The 19,781-nt window shown below is 41.1% G+C and overlaps 1 protein-coding gene across 1 annotated transcript in view; it reads left to right on the forward strand.

Moving 5' to 3' along the window:
• The window catches only part of slc7a9 (solute carrier family 7 member 9), a 131,090-nt gene that overhangs the window by 87,286 nt on the left and 24,023 nt on the right, over positions 1 to 19,781 (forward strand). Inside the window, exons 4-10 of the mRNA XM_034188337.1 lie at positions 1,206 to 1,331; positions 1,452 to 1,551; positions 2,521 to 2,565; positions 4,170 to 4,293; positions 11,488 to 11,591; positions 12,365 to 12,461; positions 13,566 to 13,715. Of these exons, the coding sequence (XP_034044228.1) occupies positions 1,206 to 1,331; positions 1,452 to 1,551; positions 2,521 to 2,565; positions 4,170 to 4,293; positions 11,488 to 11,591; positions 12,365 to 12,461; positions 13,566 to 13,715 (746 nt within the window). The remainder of the gene's footprint in view (positions 1 to 1,205; positions 1,332 to 1,451; positions 1,552 to 2,520; positions 2,566 to 4,169; positions 4,294 to 11,487; positions 11,592 to 12,364; positions 12,462 to 13,565; positions 13,716 to 19,781) is intronic.

Below are 19,781 nucleotides of genomic sequence, written 5' to 3' on the forward strand. Positions count from 1 at the left end.
GTCACCATGATACAACTTTTAACTTTGTGTTATGTCTTCAAAGTCGGTCCGCACAGCTCCTGCTCTTAGCTGCTCCACTGGAGTTATTATCTTCCATGGCTTTAAACACACATCCACTTTCACGCAGTCACCCAAATTTTAACTTTGTGTTCGTCCAATACTGAATGAAATATCACTCTTTTGTAAGCTGGCGTTCTGCCTAAATGCTCGTTTGAAGCATGATGAGTCACTACTGCCTCAGTGCGCACACATAGCGGAGCTCATGTGATACATTAATTCCAGAAGTGATTACAGGTATTTTCGGCATCAAAGGTTTGACAGAAAATGATTAATAATTATTTTATTTAGAGTCCAGCGCACAGAGCAGGTGGAATTTAGTGCGCAAAGAGGAGACCCGCTCCAAAAATAGCCTCTCAGGTCCTGCCTCAGTGCGCACACACAGTGATCCATTAACAAGATATTAAATCAACATACTTTTACATACAACAGACATCAACATACAGACATACTTTTATAGCAAGGAACTGTTTTATCAAGCTATAAAAAACATTAAAAATAATTACCTTAAGCTGCTCAAAATACATCCCACATGGAGCAGGAAAGAGAGGAAAAAAAGTGTCCAGATGAAACAGTTCTCTGTGATGCCAGAAGTGATTAGAAGTGTTTTCAACATCCAAGGTTTGGCAGAAAATGATTAATCCACTACAAAATATATAGAGTCCAGCGCACAGAGCAGGTGCAATTGTGTGCGCAAGAGGAGGAGCCGCTCCAAAAATAGCCTCTCAGGTCCTGCGAAGGTGCCAAGCGCACGTTTAATGGACTTTTTGCAGACTCGTAAGCACCACGCAAATGCCTCTAAGCCGTCGCAGTAACTCGAACACAAACTGCGCCACGCTGTTGTTGCTAAATTTTGAACATCTTGAAATTAGCGCCACGCTCAGAGAGGAGCCTCGTTAACTGAAGATAATGCCTGTAAGAGCCACTCTGAGCCACTATAATGCCATGTTAGCGCACGAAACAAAAAAAAAAACAGGGTGCGTGGCTCCTTCTTCACTCGGTGGGACCGAGGCTTAAGGCTGTAACATAACAAAATGTGGAAAAAAGTGAAGCTCTTTGAATATTTTCTGGATGCGCTGTAGTGGTAGGTATCCCCTTCTGTCATGTCTGTGTTCAGATGCACTGTAACTGTCTGCATGTCTTCTCAGTGTTTATCTCCACAGTCAACTGCCTGAGTGTCAAACTGGCGAGATACATGCAGAATTTCTTCACTGCAGCCAAGGTTCTCATCATTGTTCTCATTGTGGTGGCTGGCATTGTTAAGTTAGCACAAGGTAGGTCTTCTTGTGCAGTAAAAAGCTATAAATATTCATCACTCACTTTTCAAACCTTGTCCATTTAATAAACAATTTCACAGTAATGGCTTAAAAAATGTTTCCTCTGTTAATGTCCAGGAAACACAGAGACACTGTCAAATGCTTTTGATGGAACATCAGTATCCTTTGGAGCCATTGGACTTGCATTTTATAACGGGCTTTGGGCTTATGATGGATGGTAATTCTGTTTTAACCTCATTTTATTAGCAGGAGCACTTAACACTATTTGGTTTCCACTTTCATTCATTAATGTTAGGTTCTTTTATCACGGTGAGACCTCGAAAAAGAATTGGACAGGAAATGGACTTCTAAGTTTAGATGTTGTATTGAAAAGAGTTGTTGCACCGGTACCGGAGTTATCTCAGCGCTGGGATCTTTGCTGGTCTCATGCAAACACCAGGAACAAAGAACCCAGACTCTTTGTTCTCTAACTTTTATAACCAGCCTAAGCCACCCCCATATGGGTGGTCCTGAACCTGGCTTGAGTCAGTGTCTATGTGAGCTGGCTGCAGGGTGGTGAAAGTGGGCGGTGTCTTTGCGGTGTGTTCATGGTTGTTATGTAAAAATCTTATAGTGTGTGTTTATGTATGTGGTGTAGTTTCACGCAATAAAACAGAGTGTTCAATCATGCCGATTCTTTTTCCAAATAGACATGAATACTTTAGTTTCATCAGTTAAACATGTATAAAAAGATCAGATGGTTTTATCAATTTGACAACTGTAAAAGGATCTGATAGTTTTGCCAAATACAAGGACATTTTGTGCGTCAGCTATTTTGTATTATGCATCATGGAACACTCTTACAGTAAGATAGATAGGAAGCACAGGGTATCTAAAGACTTTGGTCCACCTGCAGAGAGATCAACATCACCAATCATCTCTGTCCAGAATCCTCATGACTCTATATGCACCACGACATACAGTTGGAGAGTGAAGATTTTGATAATAAAGTAAAATACATACATGCAGAATTCACTGCAGACTTCTACAGAGTGTCCATGATGAAGACAAAAAAACAAAAAACAACAAAAAAAAAAACAACAACAAAAAATCCTTATTGGATCGTATATGCAATTTATGTGTTATAGCAACAGTGTATTTACAAGGATTGTGTGAAGACTGTTTTCCCATTTTGTTGTTTTCTCAGGAACCAACTGAATTTCATCACAGAGGAGCTGAAAAACCCAATAAGGTGATTTTTTTTTTTTTTTTAGGAGAGGTTTTCATTAAAGTATTTCCAATAATAAAATAAAACACGTATTGGTAGATTTACTAATGCGTTGATGAAATCTAAAAGGAGATCTCTTTTTGTTATAATAATGTAATAGTAAATTTAATACTGAGCAGTTTGTCAAACAGTTGGTTTGAAACTTACCGTATAACACATAAACAAATCTTTTCTCTGTAGCTTTCAACTCAAAATACATAAAATATGATGTGAATGATGGATGATTCTGATGATTAATTCTCTTGTTTTTCACATTGCACATTGCAATTTAGATGGACAGCAAGTAAAAGTTCTTCATGCGGCTTGCTTTTCTGATACCTTATAAATACACAGTAAACCTGCAGATTTAAGGCACAGAATGTGAGACAGTACATATGGCTCAACATGTACTGAGATAATAGGTTACATATTACTTCATATTTAGTACCTGTCAATGTTGGTCCAATAATAATACATTTATTTATATAGTATCTACAAGCAAAGCCTTCAAAGTGATGTGCACAATAAAACATGAAAGCATAACTATCTAACATTCTATATAAGAATAATACAAAAATTAAATATAAAAATTAAAACATTATTAAAAAAACAATATATACTGAAAAAGCAAAATGAGATAAGATGATGGAAAAACAGATTAATTGTAAGCAAAGGAAAATAAATAATTTTGAGAATGAGCCTTACAGGATTGATAGATGTTTTATTATATTACTATTGTTGGGAAGGTGTCGTAGCACGGACCCACAACAGGGGGTGCAAATGAACGGACAATGAGTAAGCCAAAAGGTAACAATTTAATGTTGTGACAATACACAACTAAATATACAGAAATTGCAAAGTCAATTAACACCAGGTGACGTGTGGGCAGGCTCGAAGATAGAAGACCCCGACGAGAGAGAGGCCGCGTCCCACACGGCCTCCACCACCAACCGTCTGAAGAACACCGGAGCCGCCAAGTCCCGAGTCCCCAGGTGACCTCTGTCTTCGGCTGTCGAACCTGGTACTGCTGGCAAAAAGCAGAGACAAGATGAATGAGTGTAAGCCCTTACACTCAGTGGTCTACAGTCTGTACACAGTCAGGAGGAGGACCTCCACCTCCGAATCACACACACGTGCAGCTCTTTGTTTAACCACTTATCTGTGGCGCAGTCGTCGTCGTCACGCCAGACGCCAATTCCCCAGATAAGGGCGAACACCACAGGATACCGGCTGCAACAGAAGTTCAGAAATTACTCAACGATATGAGTCAGCAGAGAAATTACCTCTCGGTAGTCGATTTCTCGGCGGGGAGGTGGAGTTGCAGTCCGGCTTAAGTACTGGTGTAGATGAGTGACAGCTGGTGTGATGAGTGACAGCTGTCACTTCCTCTGGGTCTGGCGCCCTCTCGTGCTTGGAGCCCGCACTCCAAGCAGGGCGCCCTCTGGTGGTGGTGGGCCAGCAGTACCTCCTCTTCAGTGGCCCACACAACAACTATTGCATTAGTGATAGATTATTGCTAACAAATAAAGCAACATGCAGAGATAATTTTGCATCAATGGAAACATAATGTGTTTGTCATTTTGCCTCAGGAATATGCCTCTGGCCATCATCATTGCGATCCCTTTGGTCACTGTCAGCTACGTGATGGTTAACATTGCTTACTTCACCGTTATGACTCCCAATGAGTTGTTAATATCTCCAGCAGTTGCTGTGGTAAGAGCAAAAACACCAGAAAATTTAGATTTAAAGTAAATGAGGTCTATTAGAAAAGTATCCGACCTTATTATTTTTTTCAAAAACCATATGGATTTGAATCACGTGTGATTGCGTCAGACAAGCTTGAACCTTCGTGCGCGTGCGTGAGTTTTTCCACGCCTGTTGGTTGCGTCATTCGTCTGTGAGCAGGCTTTGAGTGAGGAGTGGTCCAGCCCCTTCGTCGTTGTTTCATTGCCAGGAAATGGCGGAATGATTTGGGCTTTTTTTCCATCAGAATTTTTTCAGAAACTGTTAGAGACTGGCAGCTGGAAACCACTAGAAAAATTTATCTGGCTTTCGGTGAAAATGTTACGTGTTGGGAAAGTGTAGTGATACGGACCCACAACAGGGGGCGTAAATGAACGGACAATGAAATAGTCGAATATGAACACTTTACTGTTGTGAATGAGCACAACCACAATACAGAGGAATGTGAAATTTTGCAAACAGTCAATCACAAGGGTGACGTGTGGGCAGGCTCGAGGATAGAAGACGTCTGTCCTGAGAAGAACCGGAACCACACGATTTCCTCCGCCACCGAACCCGGAGAATACTGGAGCCGCCAAGTCCCGAGTCCCCAGGTGGCCACCGTCTCCGAATGTCGGATCTGGTACTGCTGGCAAGAAGCAGAAACAACAAAATGTGGGTGTGTGCACACCCAGTAACAGCAATGGTGGAGATTCCACCTCCACCTCTCATCCACACTCGTGCAGCTCCTGTCACACAGCACTTATCTGGTGGGGTGTAAAGCGAAGCTGTCGCCAGTCACGCCAATCTCCAGATAGTGCACTCCACAGGAAAAAACAGCTGCAAAAAATGAGTTTACTAGACACAGTTATTTATACGGCTGAGATTGTTACCTTGACAGGTCGATGATATCTCGGCAATGAGGTGGAGATGACGTCCGGGTTTTATGGAGTAGCATGAAGAAGTGTTGATGGGTGACAGCTGTCATGAGATGATGAGTGACAGCTGTCACCCCCGGCTGTGTCCGTGGCGGCAGCGTCCTCTCGTGCCTGAAGCCCGCACTCCAGGCAGGGCGCCATCTGGTGGTGGTGGGCCAGCAGTACCTCCTCTTCAGGCGGCCCACACAACAGTTATGGGCTTGGTAGAGAATAAGGAGTGTTACTGTCGCTTTAAGGACGGCCCCCAGTGGCTGTGGGGCGCGCCGCGCTCTGAAGCCGCCATCGACAGGCTGAACGACCATTTCATTTCTAAGCGGATGGCTGTCTGGATCCGTGACCATCGTGTGCCATTTCTCTGGTTATCACAAGAGCTGGACATCAATCATTTTCCAGCAGATTTCACTTTTAACAACAGATTTTGTCATGGAAAGCCGAGCGGAGGCTTCGCGCGTCACGATGGATTCGCTGCTGGAGCGAGACAAAACCACCTCCGTTTTGGTCTCACAGGACGGCTTTGCCGCGAAGCGCGAAGCCTCCGCTCCTCTTTCCATGACAAAAACTCCTGTAACAGTGGAATGTGCCGTTCATTTCCGAACTGGATGCTGTGTTTTATCCAGGACGTCGTCTGACTAGCACAGGAATTGTGAAAAGACGTGGACATCAGTACTTTTTCAGCACATTGAGACAGACTTGCGGAGGAATTCCGCGCGTTGCGGGGTGCCGCATGGTGCAAAGCAACGCCATGATGAAGCCTCACGGGACATGTTCTGGCATGTCCAGGCACATCCACAATTTCTTGGATAATCACTCGATGGAAAAAACCACCGACAGTTGTCTGAACGCCATCTCAAAGCCATCCTGTGAGACCACAACAGAGGTGGTTTTGTCTCGCTCCAGTAGCGAATCCATCGTGACACGCGAAGCCTCCGCTCGGCTTTCCATGACAAACTCTCTTGTTTAAAGTGAAATCTGCTGGAAAATGGTTGATGTCCAGCTCTTGTGATAACCAGAGAAATGGCACACAATGGTCACGGATCCAGACAGCCATCTGTTTAGCTTCAGCCTGTCGATGGCGGCTTCGGAGCATGGTGTGCCCCACAGCCGCTGGGGGCCGTCCTTAAAGCGACAGTAACTTTCCTTATTCTCTACCAAGCCCGTAACATTTTCACCGAAAGCCAGATAAATTTTTCTAATGGTTTCCAGCTGCCAGTCTCTAACAGTTTCTGAAAAAAATTCTGATGGAAAAAAAGCCAAAATCATTCCGCCATTTCCTGGCAATGAAACGACGACGAGAGGGCTGGACCACTCCTCACTCAAAGCCTGCTCACAGGCAAATGACGCAACCGACAGGCGTGGAAAAACTCACGCATGCGCACGAGGGTTCAAGCTTGTCTGACGCAATCACACGTGATTCAAATCCATATGGTTTTTGAAAAAAATAATAAGGTCGGATACTTTTCTAATAGACCTCGTATGTTCACTTTTCACTTTTTTTGTTACAATCACGGTCAAACTTAAACATTATTAGTAATTCAGCCTCTGATTGCTCCACTCTGACAATTGTTTTGTGTGCGAGACATCTTTTTCTTAAAATGTAGTTGCGGAGGGCATGCATAAGAGTGAACAGGCTGTCCTTCCAAGGGTTAAAAAAATCCACTGTACAATAGCTTAAAGTAGCTTTGATAATAATATGTCAGTGTCAGGGCTCGTGATGGATTGACACAGGAAACAGGTGGAGACCAATGCAGACTCTCAGACATGGCTGGTTGTGATGAATGAAATGCTTTATCTGGTAACCAGGCAGTAGATTCGGTACACGGGTAATCAGATAATGAGGCAGAAGTATCAGACAGGGCACAGGCTGGGACGTGGTCAATAATGCGAGCTGAGGTCATACCAATGGCATCGAGGAGTATTGCAGGCAGAAACAGAGGCAAAATACAAGCTTAGTTCAGGATAAGTCAATTTCAAATTTTTTCCAATTTATTTTAATTTATATAGCACCAAATCACAACAAAGTTGCCTCAAGGCGCTTCACACAGGTAAGGTCTAACCTTACTAACCCCCAGAGCAGCAGTGGTAAGGAAAAACTCCCTCTGAGGAAGAAACCTCAAGCAGATCAGACTCAAAGGGGTGACCCTCTGCTTGGGCCATGCTACAAACATAAATTACAGAACAATTCACAGATGAATATACAAGAAATGCTATTGGTGCACGGGACAGGAGGGTCGCCAACACAAATACAACTCCCATCTCTGGATGGAGCTGCACCTTAAACAGAGAGAAAAAATAGAATCAGGCATCAGAAAGACAAAAAATACTGTATAATTTGCCAACATTAATCAACAAGAAAAACAAAAGAAATACTAAGGTGATTGCTGGCCACTAGCCCTAAGCTTCACTAAAAGACCCAGAATACAGGTAAAGTTGAGGCCACGACACGCTCCATTTACTAATAAAATGAATTAAAAGAGTAAAAAGCGTAAAACAAACTGTACCAGTATGCTAGCCATATGAAAGGGAAAAGAAGTGTGTCTTAAGTCTGGACTTGAAAGTCTCCACAGAATCTGACTGTTTTATTGACGCAGGGAGATCATTCCACAGAACAGGGGCACAATAAGAGAAAGCTCTGTGACCCGCAGACTTCTTATTCACCCTAGGAACACAAAGTAGTCCTGCACCCTGAGAACGTAAAGCCCGGGCCGGTACGTAAGGTTTAATTAGGTCAGCTAGGTAGGGAGGTGCCAGTCCAGGAATAATTTTATAGGTTAGTAGCAGAACCGTAAAATCTGATCTCACTGGGACAGGAAGCCAGTGAAGGGATGCCAAAATGGGTGTAATGTGGTTGTACTTTCTGCTTTGTGTCAAAAGTCTGGCTGCAGCATTTTGAACCAATTGGAGAGCCCTAATGCTAGACTGCGGTAAACCAGAAAATAGAACATTGCAGTAGTCCAATCTAGAAGAGATAAATGCATGGATCAGGGTCTCAGCATCAGCCATAGACAGGATGGGATGAATCTTTGCTATATTTTGCAGGTAGAAAAAAGCAGTCCTAGTAATATTTCTAATGCTATGGAAGTCACTACTACGGTTCTGTTGCTATTAGATCTCAGTGCTGCATTTGATACAGTGGATCATCATATTATACTTGATAGGCTGGAAAATCATTTTGGGATTACTGGGAATGCCCTTGCATGGATGACGTCATACTTGACCAGTCGTTCTCACTGTGTTTTGTACAGTAACATTACCTCTAACCTTAGTGACATGAAATTTGGGGTTCCACAGTGGTCTGTCTTAGGCCCCTTGCTTTTCTCCCTTTATATAGCAACCCTTGCGGTGTTTTGGGATTACCTTTCACTGCTATGCAGATGATACTCAGTTATATATGCCGATAACTGCTGGTAATCTCATTCACATAAAATCATTGGAAGATTGCCTTGCAGCAGTGAGAAGTTGGATGTCTATAAACTTCCTACTTTTAAACTCTGATAAGACTGAAATGATGGTTCTTGGTCCAGTGAGACATCGGCATCAATTTAGACCAGTTAACACTCAGCCTAGGCTCGTGTGTCATACATCACACTGACAAAGTGAGGAACCTTGTGGTAATTTTTGATCCTTCGTTGTCCTTTGGCCTCCATATTAGAAATATTACTAGGACTGCTTTCTTCCACCTGCGAAATATAGTGAAAATTCGTCCCATCCTGTCTATGGCTGATGCTGAGACCCTGATCCATACGTTCATCTCTTCTAGATTGGACTACTGCAATGTTCTATTTTCTGGTTTACCGCAGTCTAGCATTAGGGGTCTCCAACTGGTTCAAAATGCTGCAGCCAGACTTTTGACACAAAGCAGAAAGTTCGACCACATTACACCCATTTTGGCATCTCTTCACTGGCTTCCTGTCCAAATGAGATCAGATTTTAAGGTTCTGCTACTAACCTATAAAATTATTCACGGACTGGCACCTCCGTACCTAGCTGACCTAATTAAATCTTACGTACCGGCCCGGGCTTTACGTTCTCAGGTTGCAGGACTACTTTGTGTCCCTAGGATGAATAAGAAGTCTGCGGGTCACAGAACCTTCTGTTATCATACCCCTGTTCTGTGGAATGATCTCCCTGCGTCAATAAAACAATCAGATTCTGTGGAGACTTTCAAGTCCAGACTTAAGACGCACTTCTTTTCCATTTCATATGGCTAGCATACTGGTACAGTTTTGTTTTACGCTTTTTACTCTTTTAATTCATGTTATTAGTAATTGGAGCGGGCCGCGGTCTCAACTTTACCTAAATTCTGGGTCTTTTAGTGAAGCTTAGGGCTAGCGGCCGGCGATCACCTTAGTATTTCTTCTGTTTTTCTTCTTGATTAATGCTGGCAAATTATACAGTATTTTTTGTCTTTCTGATGCCTGATTCTGTTTTTTCTCTGTTTAAGGTGCAGCTCCATCCAGAGATGGGAGTTGTATTTGTGTTGGCGATCCTCCTGTCCTGTGCACCAACAGCAATTCTTGTATATTCATCCGTGAATTGTTCTGTGAATTGTTTCTGTAATTTATGTTTGTAGCATGGCCCAAGCAGAGGGTCACCCCTTTGAGTCTGGTCTGCTTGAGGTTTCTTCCTCAGAGGGAGTTTTTCTTTACCACTGTTGCTCTGGGGGTTGGTAAGGTTAGACCTTACCTGTGTGAAGCGCCTTGAGGCAACTCTGTTGTGATTTGCCGCTATATAAAGGAAAATAAATTGAAATTGAAAGTCAACAATCAGGCAGTGAGTTGTGGAACTGAGGGTTTTAATAAGAGGCAAACTAATCGGGGCGATGTGAAGCAGGTGTGTGGAAGGTTCTGGAAAGAGGTGTGGTTTAGTGAACAAAGACATGGGAAGAAAGGCAAGAGAGTGCAGGAGGGCAAAACAAAGTGGTGCAAAGCAAGAGAAGTGAGTGACAGAAAAACTAACTGTGAGAGACATGACGTGTTCAAATAATTAATGTGAGCAAAACAAAGAGGGCAAACCTAAGAGCTAACGTGATAAGTCAAAAAGGGGAAAACAAGAACACTAATGATTAAAACTAAAAGTAGAATGGAACTGTTATTGACTGGTACAGAAAAGTGAATACAATAAAAATGGCAAAACAAACTACTGGTTAAACAGAGAATAAGTGATGAACAGACAACAAAACTGATGACTACTGACAAATGCAATAAAAAAACGATAAATGGAACATAATCTGATGAGCAACACTGAAGATTAAAAATAAGAAAAACCTGTGACTAAGCATTATACAACAAATGCGATAAACAGAACTAAACTAAGACTAAAGTAACTTAAAAGACCAACTACAGATACAAACTACACAATAAATGATAAGCAAAGAATGAACCAGTAACGAAAGTGTAACAAGGAAAAGCAACAAATAACTGAATGACTACAAACTAAATGAGGTGCTGAATGAAACCAGTGACTAAATAATAAACAAAGCAAAACAATAAACAGAACCAAACGGAGACTTACATGATAAAGTATGAACTAATGAAAAGTAAAACCAGAAAATCACAAAGGAAATACGCCGAGCCAGGGCCGAGCATGACAGTCGTCAGCAAACTACATTACTGTCATTGTTGTATTAGTGGGACAACGTCCGAAGATATCAATCAATCAATCAATCAATTTTTTTTATATAGCGCCAAATCACAACAAACAGTTGCCCCAAGGCGCTTTATATTGTAAGGCAAGGCCATACAATAATTATGTAAAACCCCAACGGTCAAAATGACCCCCTGTGAGCATCTATATCTGGGCAGCTATGTGTACATTTTTGAACATAGTGGTTTATATCATTTCTCTCTCTCTCTCTCAGTCTCTCTGTCTATTATCTATCTATACGCAAAAAAAAAAAAAAAAAAAAAAAAAAAAAAAATGGAACACTTTTTGATTGGAGTAGTGATTGAGACATTCCAGAAAGGGCCAAGAGGGGGCAGCTTTTCTTTTCAACCACTGACACCAGCAGGTGATTTCACTAATAACTCATCCCATCTGCATAAAATGATTTTAATCACAGAATTGGTATTTGAAATGGCATAAACAATTACATATAATTGTCAGAGGTGAGTCGAGAACAGAGGTTTAATTGCTATCAGTATTTTAATATGTCCAAATTTATGCAATAAAAGTGAACTATCAACTGTCCTTTGAGCTTTGAAGCTTCACAGTTGTTTTATCTCTAAATAATTTGTTTGTTTGTTGTCAGACTTTTGGAAATGAAGTCTTTTACCCTCTCTCATGGATCGTTCCTCTTTTTGTTGTCTTCTCCACACTTGGGGCAGCCAACGGCAGCTGTTTTACTAGTGGCAGGTAAAAGCATAGTTAATTGACTTGTCTTCATTTCACATTCTACCAATGTATTTTGTTATGTTTCACAGTTAAATTATATCAATGTACAACAAGGGCCCTATCTTTATGATCTATACCATACAGACAGTTCATAGTGCAAGTGCAATGATGGCTCAAGTGAGAGCATATGAGCACAACACATCAATGAGCACAAGTGGAAAGCAGCCACCAAAGCTCCCCGAGGGAATGCTTTGAAGCAGCACTTTGATGTTTTGTATTTTTCCATGAGTGTTTAGTTTTTTCCCCCCAATTGTTGTTGTCAATTCGGTTTCACTGTGTATACAAGCAGAGTATACACATGCCATGAACACGCATATGTTTACAACAAATGCAGCATGAACTTTGATTCTTGTACATTTCTTTCATGTTGTCTGCAAGATCTCATAGAGTGAACTCAGTGCATTTGCCATGGAATCCTGAAAAGTAAACACTTTTCCAGCAATAAAATTAGTTGTAATTTTGTGATATACAACAACAATAAAAAGGTATTTGATAACTAGATTCCAACAAAAAGTAAATTTGTCAGTTTTATGGAAAAAGAAAGGGGACTATACCTTTGAATAATGTGGGTGCTGTGCACAATAATGAGAAATGCAGCATTTGAAAATGAGCAATGGCACTATGCACTGCTTTGCTTATGTGGAAGATAGGGCCCTACAGTCAAACTTGAGAAACTGAAGCTGTAAAAAATGTGTTGATACACACTTTTTTTTTTTATCTTTCTGTTCTAACAGATTGGCTTATGTAAGTGGCAGAGAGGGTCACATGGTGAAAATTTTATCCTATATCAGTCTGAAACACTACACACCATCCCCTGCTCTCATATTCAGTGTGAGTCCTACATATTTAATACGACTCCTTACACACATTACTGTTTCACTGAATATTATTATTTAGGATCAACTGCTTAATTATAGACAATGTTGTTAATTCTTTTTTAATCCTATTCTTCAGAATCAAGAAATTATTCAACAGATGCACATACTGTATACCACATAAAATGGCAGTAAACTGCTTCTTTAAGTCACTGAACAGATGATCATATGTGAGGTGAACATGGAATGCAATTAAATGCTTGAAAACTCTTTTGTTGTACATTTTTAAAAGATAATAAACTCACCAGTTCAGTTTTGGCACAAGACCTAAAACAGCTGTCCTTGTTGTTTCATATAGTCCAAATAATATATTAGCCTGTTTGGGACAACTCTGTTTTGTGATCGGACAAAAGACTGGATTTTATTTGTGTCTCTTTACACAGCATGGAGTCTGCTGTTTGGGAATATTCTAGTTCGTTATTTAACAACTGACAATTAATTATCACATGTGGATTGGAGAATTTGTATTGTGGCGTCCTATGTTCATGGGGTTTTATTGGTTTGTTTTTGTGTCATCTCTGCCTCACAAATCCTGTCTAGTTTCCAAACTTGGTATGTTTGTGTATCTTTGTATAGATAATGAATGTTTTAAGTGTGACCTTACTCTGTTTTAAACACATGCTGAAAGTAATTGAGCCCCGTTACAAAGTTTTACCCCCTCTGTCATTTATTTAACAACAACAAAAACAAAAAACAGTTTAATGTTGTGTTTTTTGTTTGCACTGTGATGAAAATATATGGAATCATGATTTTTCGGTCTATGAGTCACACCAGACTATAAGTCCTGACCTCTTAACTACTAGAACTAATAAAAAAACAAAACAAAACAGTAACTTACACCCTGGAAAATACGGCACTGAAAAAGTATGTATTTATTGCAACATGTGATTTTTTTAAATTTATTTTATTTTAAAATGTCACATCCTTTTCATGGTGTTCCACCATATGTGTGAATATTGTGACTTAAAAACTCTTGCAATTACTTTGAGTAATTTGAAAGTACGCAGACTATGTTGTGAAGGAGAAAATAAGATTATGTTTGTATCTGGTGTTGCTTTAGGGTCTACTGGCTATATTCTACATTATCCCAGCAGACATCAATTCCCTGATTAACTACTTCAGCTTTGCTCAGTGGGCATTTTATGGTCTGACGGCTCTGGCTCTAATAGTCATGCGTTTCACAAGGAAAGAGCTCCACAGACCAATAAAGGTAAGTCTTGTTTCCGGACTAGACCTTTGTGATTTGTAATTTGGTCTTTGTAAGTTCTGGTCCTCTTGAGTACCCCTAAATGTTTTGTGAAATAATCTTAAAATCAAAATTTAGGGGAGTCCCAAAATTCGGACTGACAACATACACTGTGTATACCAGACAAACCCTCTGTGACTTCATCTACAGGTTTTCTGAAAAGCAGTTTCGAAGCTCAAACAGGGTAGCTCCAAATGTTTTGCCTTCAGAGGTGGAGAGTGGGCAAGACCATCATGACCTGGGAAGGCTAACTTTAGTTTGGGTATTTGTTTAATGCGTATTTTTGCAGCCCAGTCTCACATTTTTTTAGTGGTCCCATCACGAAATGATTAAAATTTTCGTGATGGGTTTTTTTTTAACTCACTATTACTAACCCTACTCCTACCCCAACTCTAACCTTAACCATAACCTAACCCTACTCCTTCCTCTAACCCTAACCACAACCACCCCTTCCCCCCTGCACTTTTAATTACGTGCAGCCATCATAGAATGAATTAGAATGAATTTGTGCTCCCATGACAAAAATTTTGCATTTTTTGTGACAATATGACGAACCAGTAGATTAATGTATATTTCGTGCTGCTGAATTATGACAATCCGTGAGACTGAGTTGTACTTTTGTAGATTGGTTTTCATAATGGGTGGCATGGGTGCGGGTATTAAAACGTATGACCAGCAGATTGCCTTCATAACTGTCGCCCCATCACTGGAGCTAATGTCTCCAAGCTACCTGCCCGGTCTCACTTTTAAATTTTTTTACGTGCCCCCGTTTTTTAATTTGGCTATTTAGAATCTTACCCTTCTCCTAACACTAACCATAACCATAGCTTAAGTGTGTACCGTCCCCAAATGTTTACCGTGACTCCCGCCCAGACCTCCCCCTTTCACCCTAAATTTTGTGCATGTCAGAAAATGAATTCACGCCCGTTACAAAAAAAAATGCCCCATTTTTATACCCTGTCATGAACCAAGAGATTAATGTCCTTTTTGTAACCCAGTCCCACAAACTGCCATGAGACTGTGTTGATATATAGTTGTGTTCAAAATAATAGCAGTGTGTTTAAAAAAGTGAGTAAAACTCAAAATCCTTTATAATGGCTTTGATTTCCATAGAGGCAAATGCATTGGGAACACTGCACATTCTATTCCAAATCAAAACCAAAAGGAAAATTTATCAAATTTGTTATTACTTCACAGAAAGTGAATGAAAAAAGAATATTAGGCTGTTAAAAAAAAAAACAAGAGTATCTGCATTTTTCTTTACAAAGTCAAACATTTACTATATAAACTGAAAATGCTTGAAGATTTAGGTATTTTGTGAATCACTGAACTAATATTTGGTTGTATAACTACTGTTTCTGAGAACTGCTTCACATCTGTGTTGCATGGAGTTGACCAACTTCTGGCACCTGTAAACAGGTATTCCAGCCCAGGATGATTGAACTGCATTCCACAGTTCCTCTGCATTTCTTGGTTTTGCCTCAGAAACAACATTTTGATGTCACCCCACAGGTTTTCTATTGGATTAAGGTCCGGGGATTAGGCTGGCCACTCCATAATGTTAATCTTGTTAGTCTGGAACGAAGATGCTACTTCACTTGCTGGTGTGTTTGGGGTCTTGTGTTGTTGAAACACCCATTTCAAGGGCATTTCCTCTTCGGCATAAGGCGACACGACCTCCTCAAGTATTCTGATGTATTCAAACTGAACCATGATCTCTGGTATGTGATAAATAGGCTGATACCATAGTATGAGAAACATCCCCATATCATGATGCTTGCTCCACCATGCTTCACTGTCTTCACAGTGTACTGTGGCTTGCATTCAGTTTGTGGGAGTCGTCTGACAATCTTTCTGTGGCTTAGACCCAGAAAGAACAATCTTGTTTTCATCAGTACACAAAATGTTGCTCCATTTCTTTTTTAGACCAGTCAGTGTGTTCTTTGTCAAATTATAACTTCTTCAGCACATGTAATTTTTTTCAACAATGTGACTATGGGTTTTTTGCCCATAGCTTGGCCTCACATAGGTATCTTCTAATTGTTACAGTACTCACAGGTAACTTTAGACCTTCTTTGATCATGCTGGAGCTGATCATTGGCGTTTTTCTGTTTTATTCCAGGACTTTGTGGTTTTGGTTCTCATTTTAAAGCATTTGAGACATTTTACCTGAGCAGTCTATCATTTCTGTACTTCTTTATATGTTTCCCTGCTCCAATCAACTTTTTAATCAAAGTACGCTGTTCTTCTGAACAATGTCCATTTTACTCAGATTTTCAGAGAGAAATGCACAACAACCAGCATGTACATTTGCTGCTTTTGTTGATAAATAAGGGTCACCTGTAAGGGTGTAATAAGGGTCACAGAAAGAAAAATGCAGACAGTGGTATTATTTGAACAGGTATTATTTGAACAAGTTTTCTTCATGTTTTGTGTTGTGGCTGGCGTGCCTGGCTGGCTTTTGTGTGTCTTTTGTTTCTGTCTTTTGGTTTTCCTCCCAGGTGGCTTGCATTTGGGACTGAGTGGCTGTGTAGCTGAGTTTATCAGGACCTCACCCTGATCACCTGAGGCTGATCACCTGCGGCTCGTCAGGACTCACAGCTGTGGTGCATCTACATGGATTGGAACATGGTGGCATTTAAGACTGGAGTACACAGTGTGTATTTGCCAGAGACTCGACCTTGTGACCAGACGGGTGAGATCGTCGTCTCAAGAGTCATCTCATCATCAGTGGATGCAGAGAACGTCCAGGTTTGATGCATGGTCTGTGAAAGAGGAGGGGGTGAGGTCTCACGCTCGTCAGCACACTTCCTGAGGTACGTTAGATTTTGTGACTAACATTTATACAGTCAGTAAATGTGGTGTCCCTCACACCTTGTTATATTGAGCTGTTATGTTAGTCCTTTTAATTAGCTTCCACTGCAGTGAGTTTGTGAACAGGATATTCCATGCCTGCAGGGTGGGAAGCTGATTAGTAATTAAGCCAGGAAGTGTTTGCTGTTTGTACACCTTTGAGCATTCTGTGTGTTGAGTGTGGACTCACAAGATGATTTCTTCATTCACAGACTCGGTTTGTCGCGGCCACCTGGGGGGTGTCGGCGGGGTCCTTGGGTCCGAACTGGTTCTGGCTCCGGACCGTTAGCGCTGCTGGGAGCGCACCGTTTACCACCTCGCCAGACCGCGCACTTATTTGTTTGTATATTTATCACATCACTGTTATGTTTATTAAACTCAGTTATCCTTTGTACCGTGCTCTGCTTATTTTATACTGGGTCCTTCAAACGCTGGTCGGTTCTCCGGGCTGCGTCCGACACATAACAGTTTTGATTTGGAATAGAATGTACAAGTGTTCACAATGCTATTGCATGTATGTAAATAAAACCTATTTTTAGGATTTTGAGCTTTACTCTCCTTTTCTGCTATTATTTTGAACACAACTGTAGATAATAATATTAAATACATTCTTGATAGTTTCAGTCGTTCTCCATGTCCCATTGCTTTTTCACGGAGAGGATACAAGAATTGCATCAGGAAGCTTCTCATCTCTGGAGACTCATCATTTATTCATCAGTTCTGCTTGTGATCACAAAGTTTCTTCTGCAACCCTAGTCTTCTATTTCTTTTGATTTCATGTCTATTTTTCCCATCTGTCTGACCATTTTTGACAATGAACATATTGGACCTGACTGCTTTACATGGTGGACTACTGTCTTCTTGGGCTCGTGGGGTTTCAGCTATTTCTGTTTTTGCTGTTATATGTTCAGTGTCTGCCAGAGGACAGAGTAACAGTATACAAATGGTCATGACAGCCCATGTAAAGCTGTAAGAGTGGTGACAGTATCAACATTAAAGTGCTTACCAGACCCAACCTTTCTCCCCATGATGTGGGCTCATTTGTTCTATGGTTTTTAAGTAATTCTGCTAAAAACCTGACAACAAAAGCAAAAACAAATAAACAACAATCAAACAAAGAAAAATTCTAATCTGTCACCAAGCTCACAGAATGATACTCCCAATTCTGCAACACTAGTTGCAAATTGGCAATAAATCCTTTGTGATGAAATGCCTGATTTAAAAACTGGTCAACTTTTGTACTTTGACTACTATGTTGTATTTAAAAGAACAACAAAAGTCCAGTTATATCCCATTGAAGATGTTGGACCAGAATTATATCCCTTCATTCACATCTTCATATTTTGTCAAAATCCAAAAAGTAGTTTAGGAGACATTACACTTGTGAAGTCAATATCATACAGTATGGTGCATTAATTATACACAAAATTCCACTTATCTACCCTTCAAGAAGTTGGACCACAAATAATTTCCTTCATTCGGGGGTGGTATTAGAACAAAAAATTTCAAATACCCCCTTAAAAATATGGAGACGGTTATTATGAAATAGAAAATCCAAATCATTGACCAAATAATCTAGTCTAACCCCCATGTACATATCCCCTGAAGTCGAAAACCCCCAAAACGTGCATTTTTCACTCAAAATGTTGCCTGATGAGGATAAAAGAGCCTGTAAACCAATAAAGAAAACTATTTTAGTAGCATTTTCTTTTATCACACACAAAATAATACTACAGGAACATTGTAGATACCGTGAGGTATGAATCAAGTGAGCATTTATGTCCATTATCACCCATTTCTCTGCCTGAGTCCATGGAAAGAGCAGCCCCTCGGCCCATCACTGATCTTGTTCAGCCAGAATTGTATCCATGGCTTGACTAAAGTCATCCAAAGTGACCTCAGCATTGGAGGTAATGTTGTTCAGGTACAGCTTCAGATTCACTGCATACGAGGGCTGTCAATAAAGTAACGGTCCTTTTTATTTTTTTCAAAAACTATATGGATTTCATTCCTATGTTTTTACGTCAGACATGCTTGAACCCTCATGCGCATGCGTGAGTTTTTCCATGCCTGTCGGTGACGTCATTCGCCTGTGAGCACTCCTTGTGGGAGGAGTCGTCCAGCCCCTCGTCAGAATTCCTTTGTCTGAGAAGTTGCTGAGAGACTGGCGCTTTGTTTGATCAAAATTTTTTCTAAACCTGTGAGACACATCGAAGTGGACACGGTTCGAAAAATTAAGCTGGTTTTCAGTGAAAATTTAACGGCTGATGAGAGATTTTGAGGTGATTCTGTCGCTTTAAGGACTTCCCACGGTGCGAGACATCGCTCAGCGCTCTCAGCCGCCGTCGTCAGCCTGTTCAAGCTGAAAACCTCCACATTTCAGGTTCTATTGATCCAGGACGTCGTGAGAGAACAGAGAAGTTTCAGAAGAAGTCGGTTTCAGCATTTTATCCGGATATTCCACTGTTAAAGGAGATTTTTTTAATGAAAGACGTGCGGACGGGACGCAGCCACCGCGACACTCCGCCACAGGAAAAACACCTCTGTTGAAAGCCTTAAGGACAAGTTGGAACATGTCCTGCCTGTTAAACAATTTCTCATATACTCACTCCACTGAAAGCCATCAAAAGCCGCCTGGATTTTACAAATGGTTATCAACACGGAGGTGTTTTTCCTGTGCCGCCGCACCGCGTCGGCTGCGTCCCGACGCGCGGACCCGTCCGCACGTCTTTGCTGATCTTGCTGCCATAGTTCCTGAAGGACCCTGGCCCTCTGCGGTCGATGAGGTCTGTCGACTTGGCTTTGACCTGTGCAGAAGATGCACTACCCAGTTGTTTGGCAACCCTTCTTGAAAGCTCAAAGTTCACAAACCCCACACTGCGCTCTGCATTCAAGTTGTGGATTAGTGCCTTCTCCAACTTACATGGATCCATCAGAGTGACAGAACTCTCTGCAGCCTCATCATAGTCACCAAAACCAAAGATGTCACCCTTCTGCTTCTGAAAGCCACTTGCCAGTTTTGGTAGGATCATTTTCAGGAGCTTGATTACCTCAGGTTTGAATGTGGTTGCAACCTGAAGTATGGCATTGCAGACATCTTCATCATACCTTGTATGCTTGAACCTGTCCTGAGAAACAAACTTGAATGCTGGTTCATCTACCTGCAGCAGTGTTGTT

The sequence above is a fragment of the Thalassophryne amazonica genome, chromosome 2, assembly GCF_902500255.1.
Source record: "Thalassophryne amazonica chromosome 2, fThaAma1.1, whole genome shotgun sequence".
Classification (NCBI taxonomy): Eukaryota; Metazoa; Chordata; class Actinopteri; order Batrachoidiformes; family Batrachoididae; genus Thalassophryne; species Thalassophryne amazonica.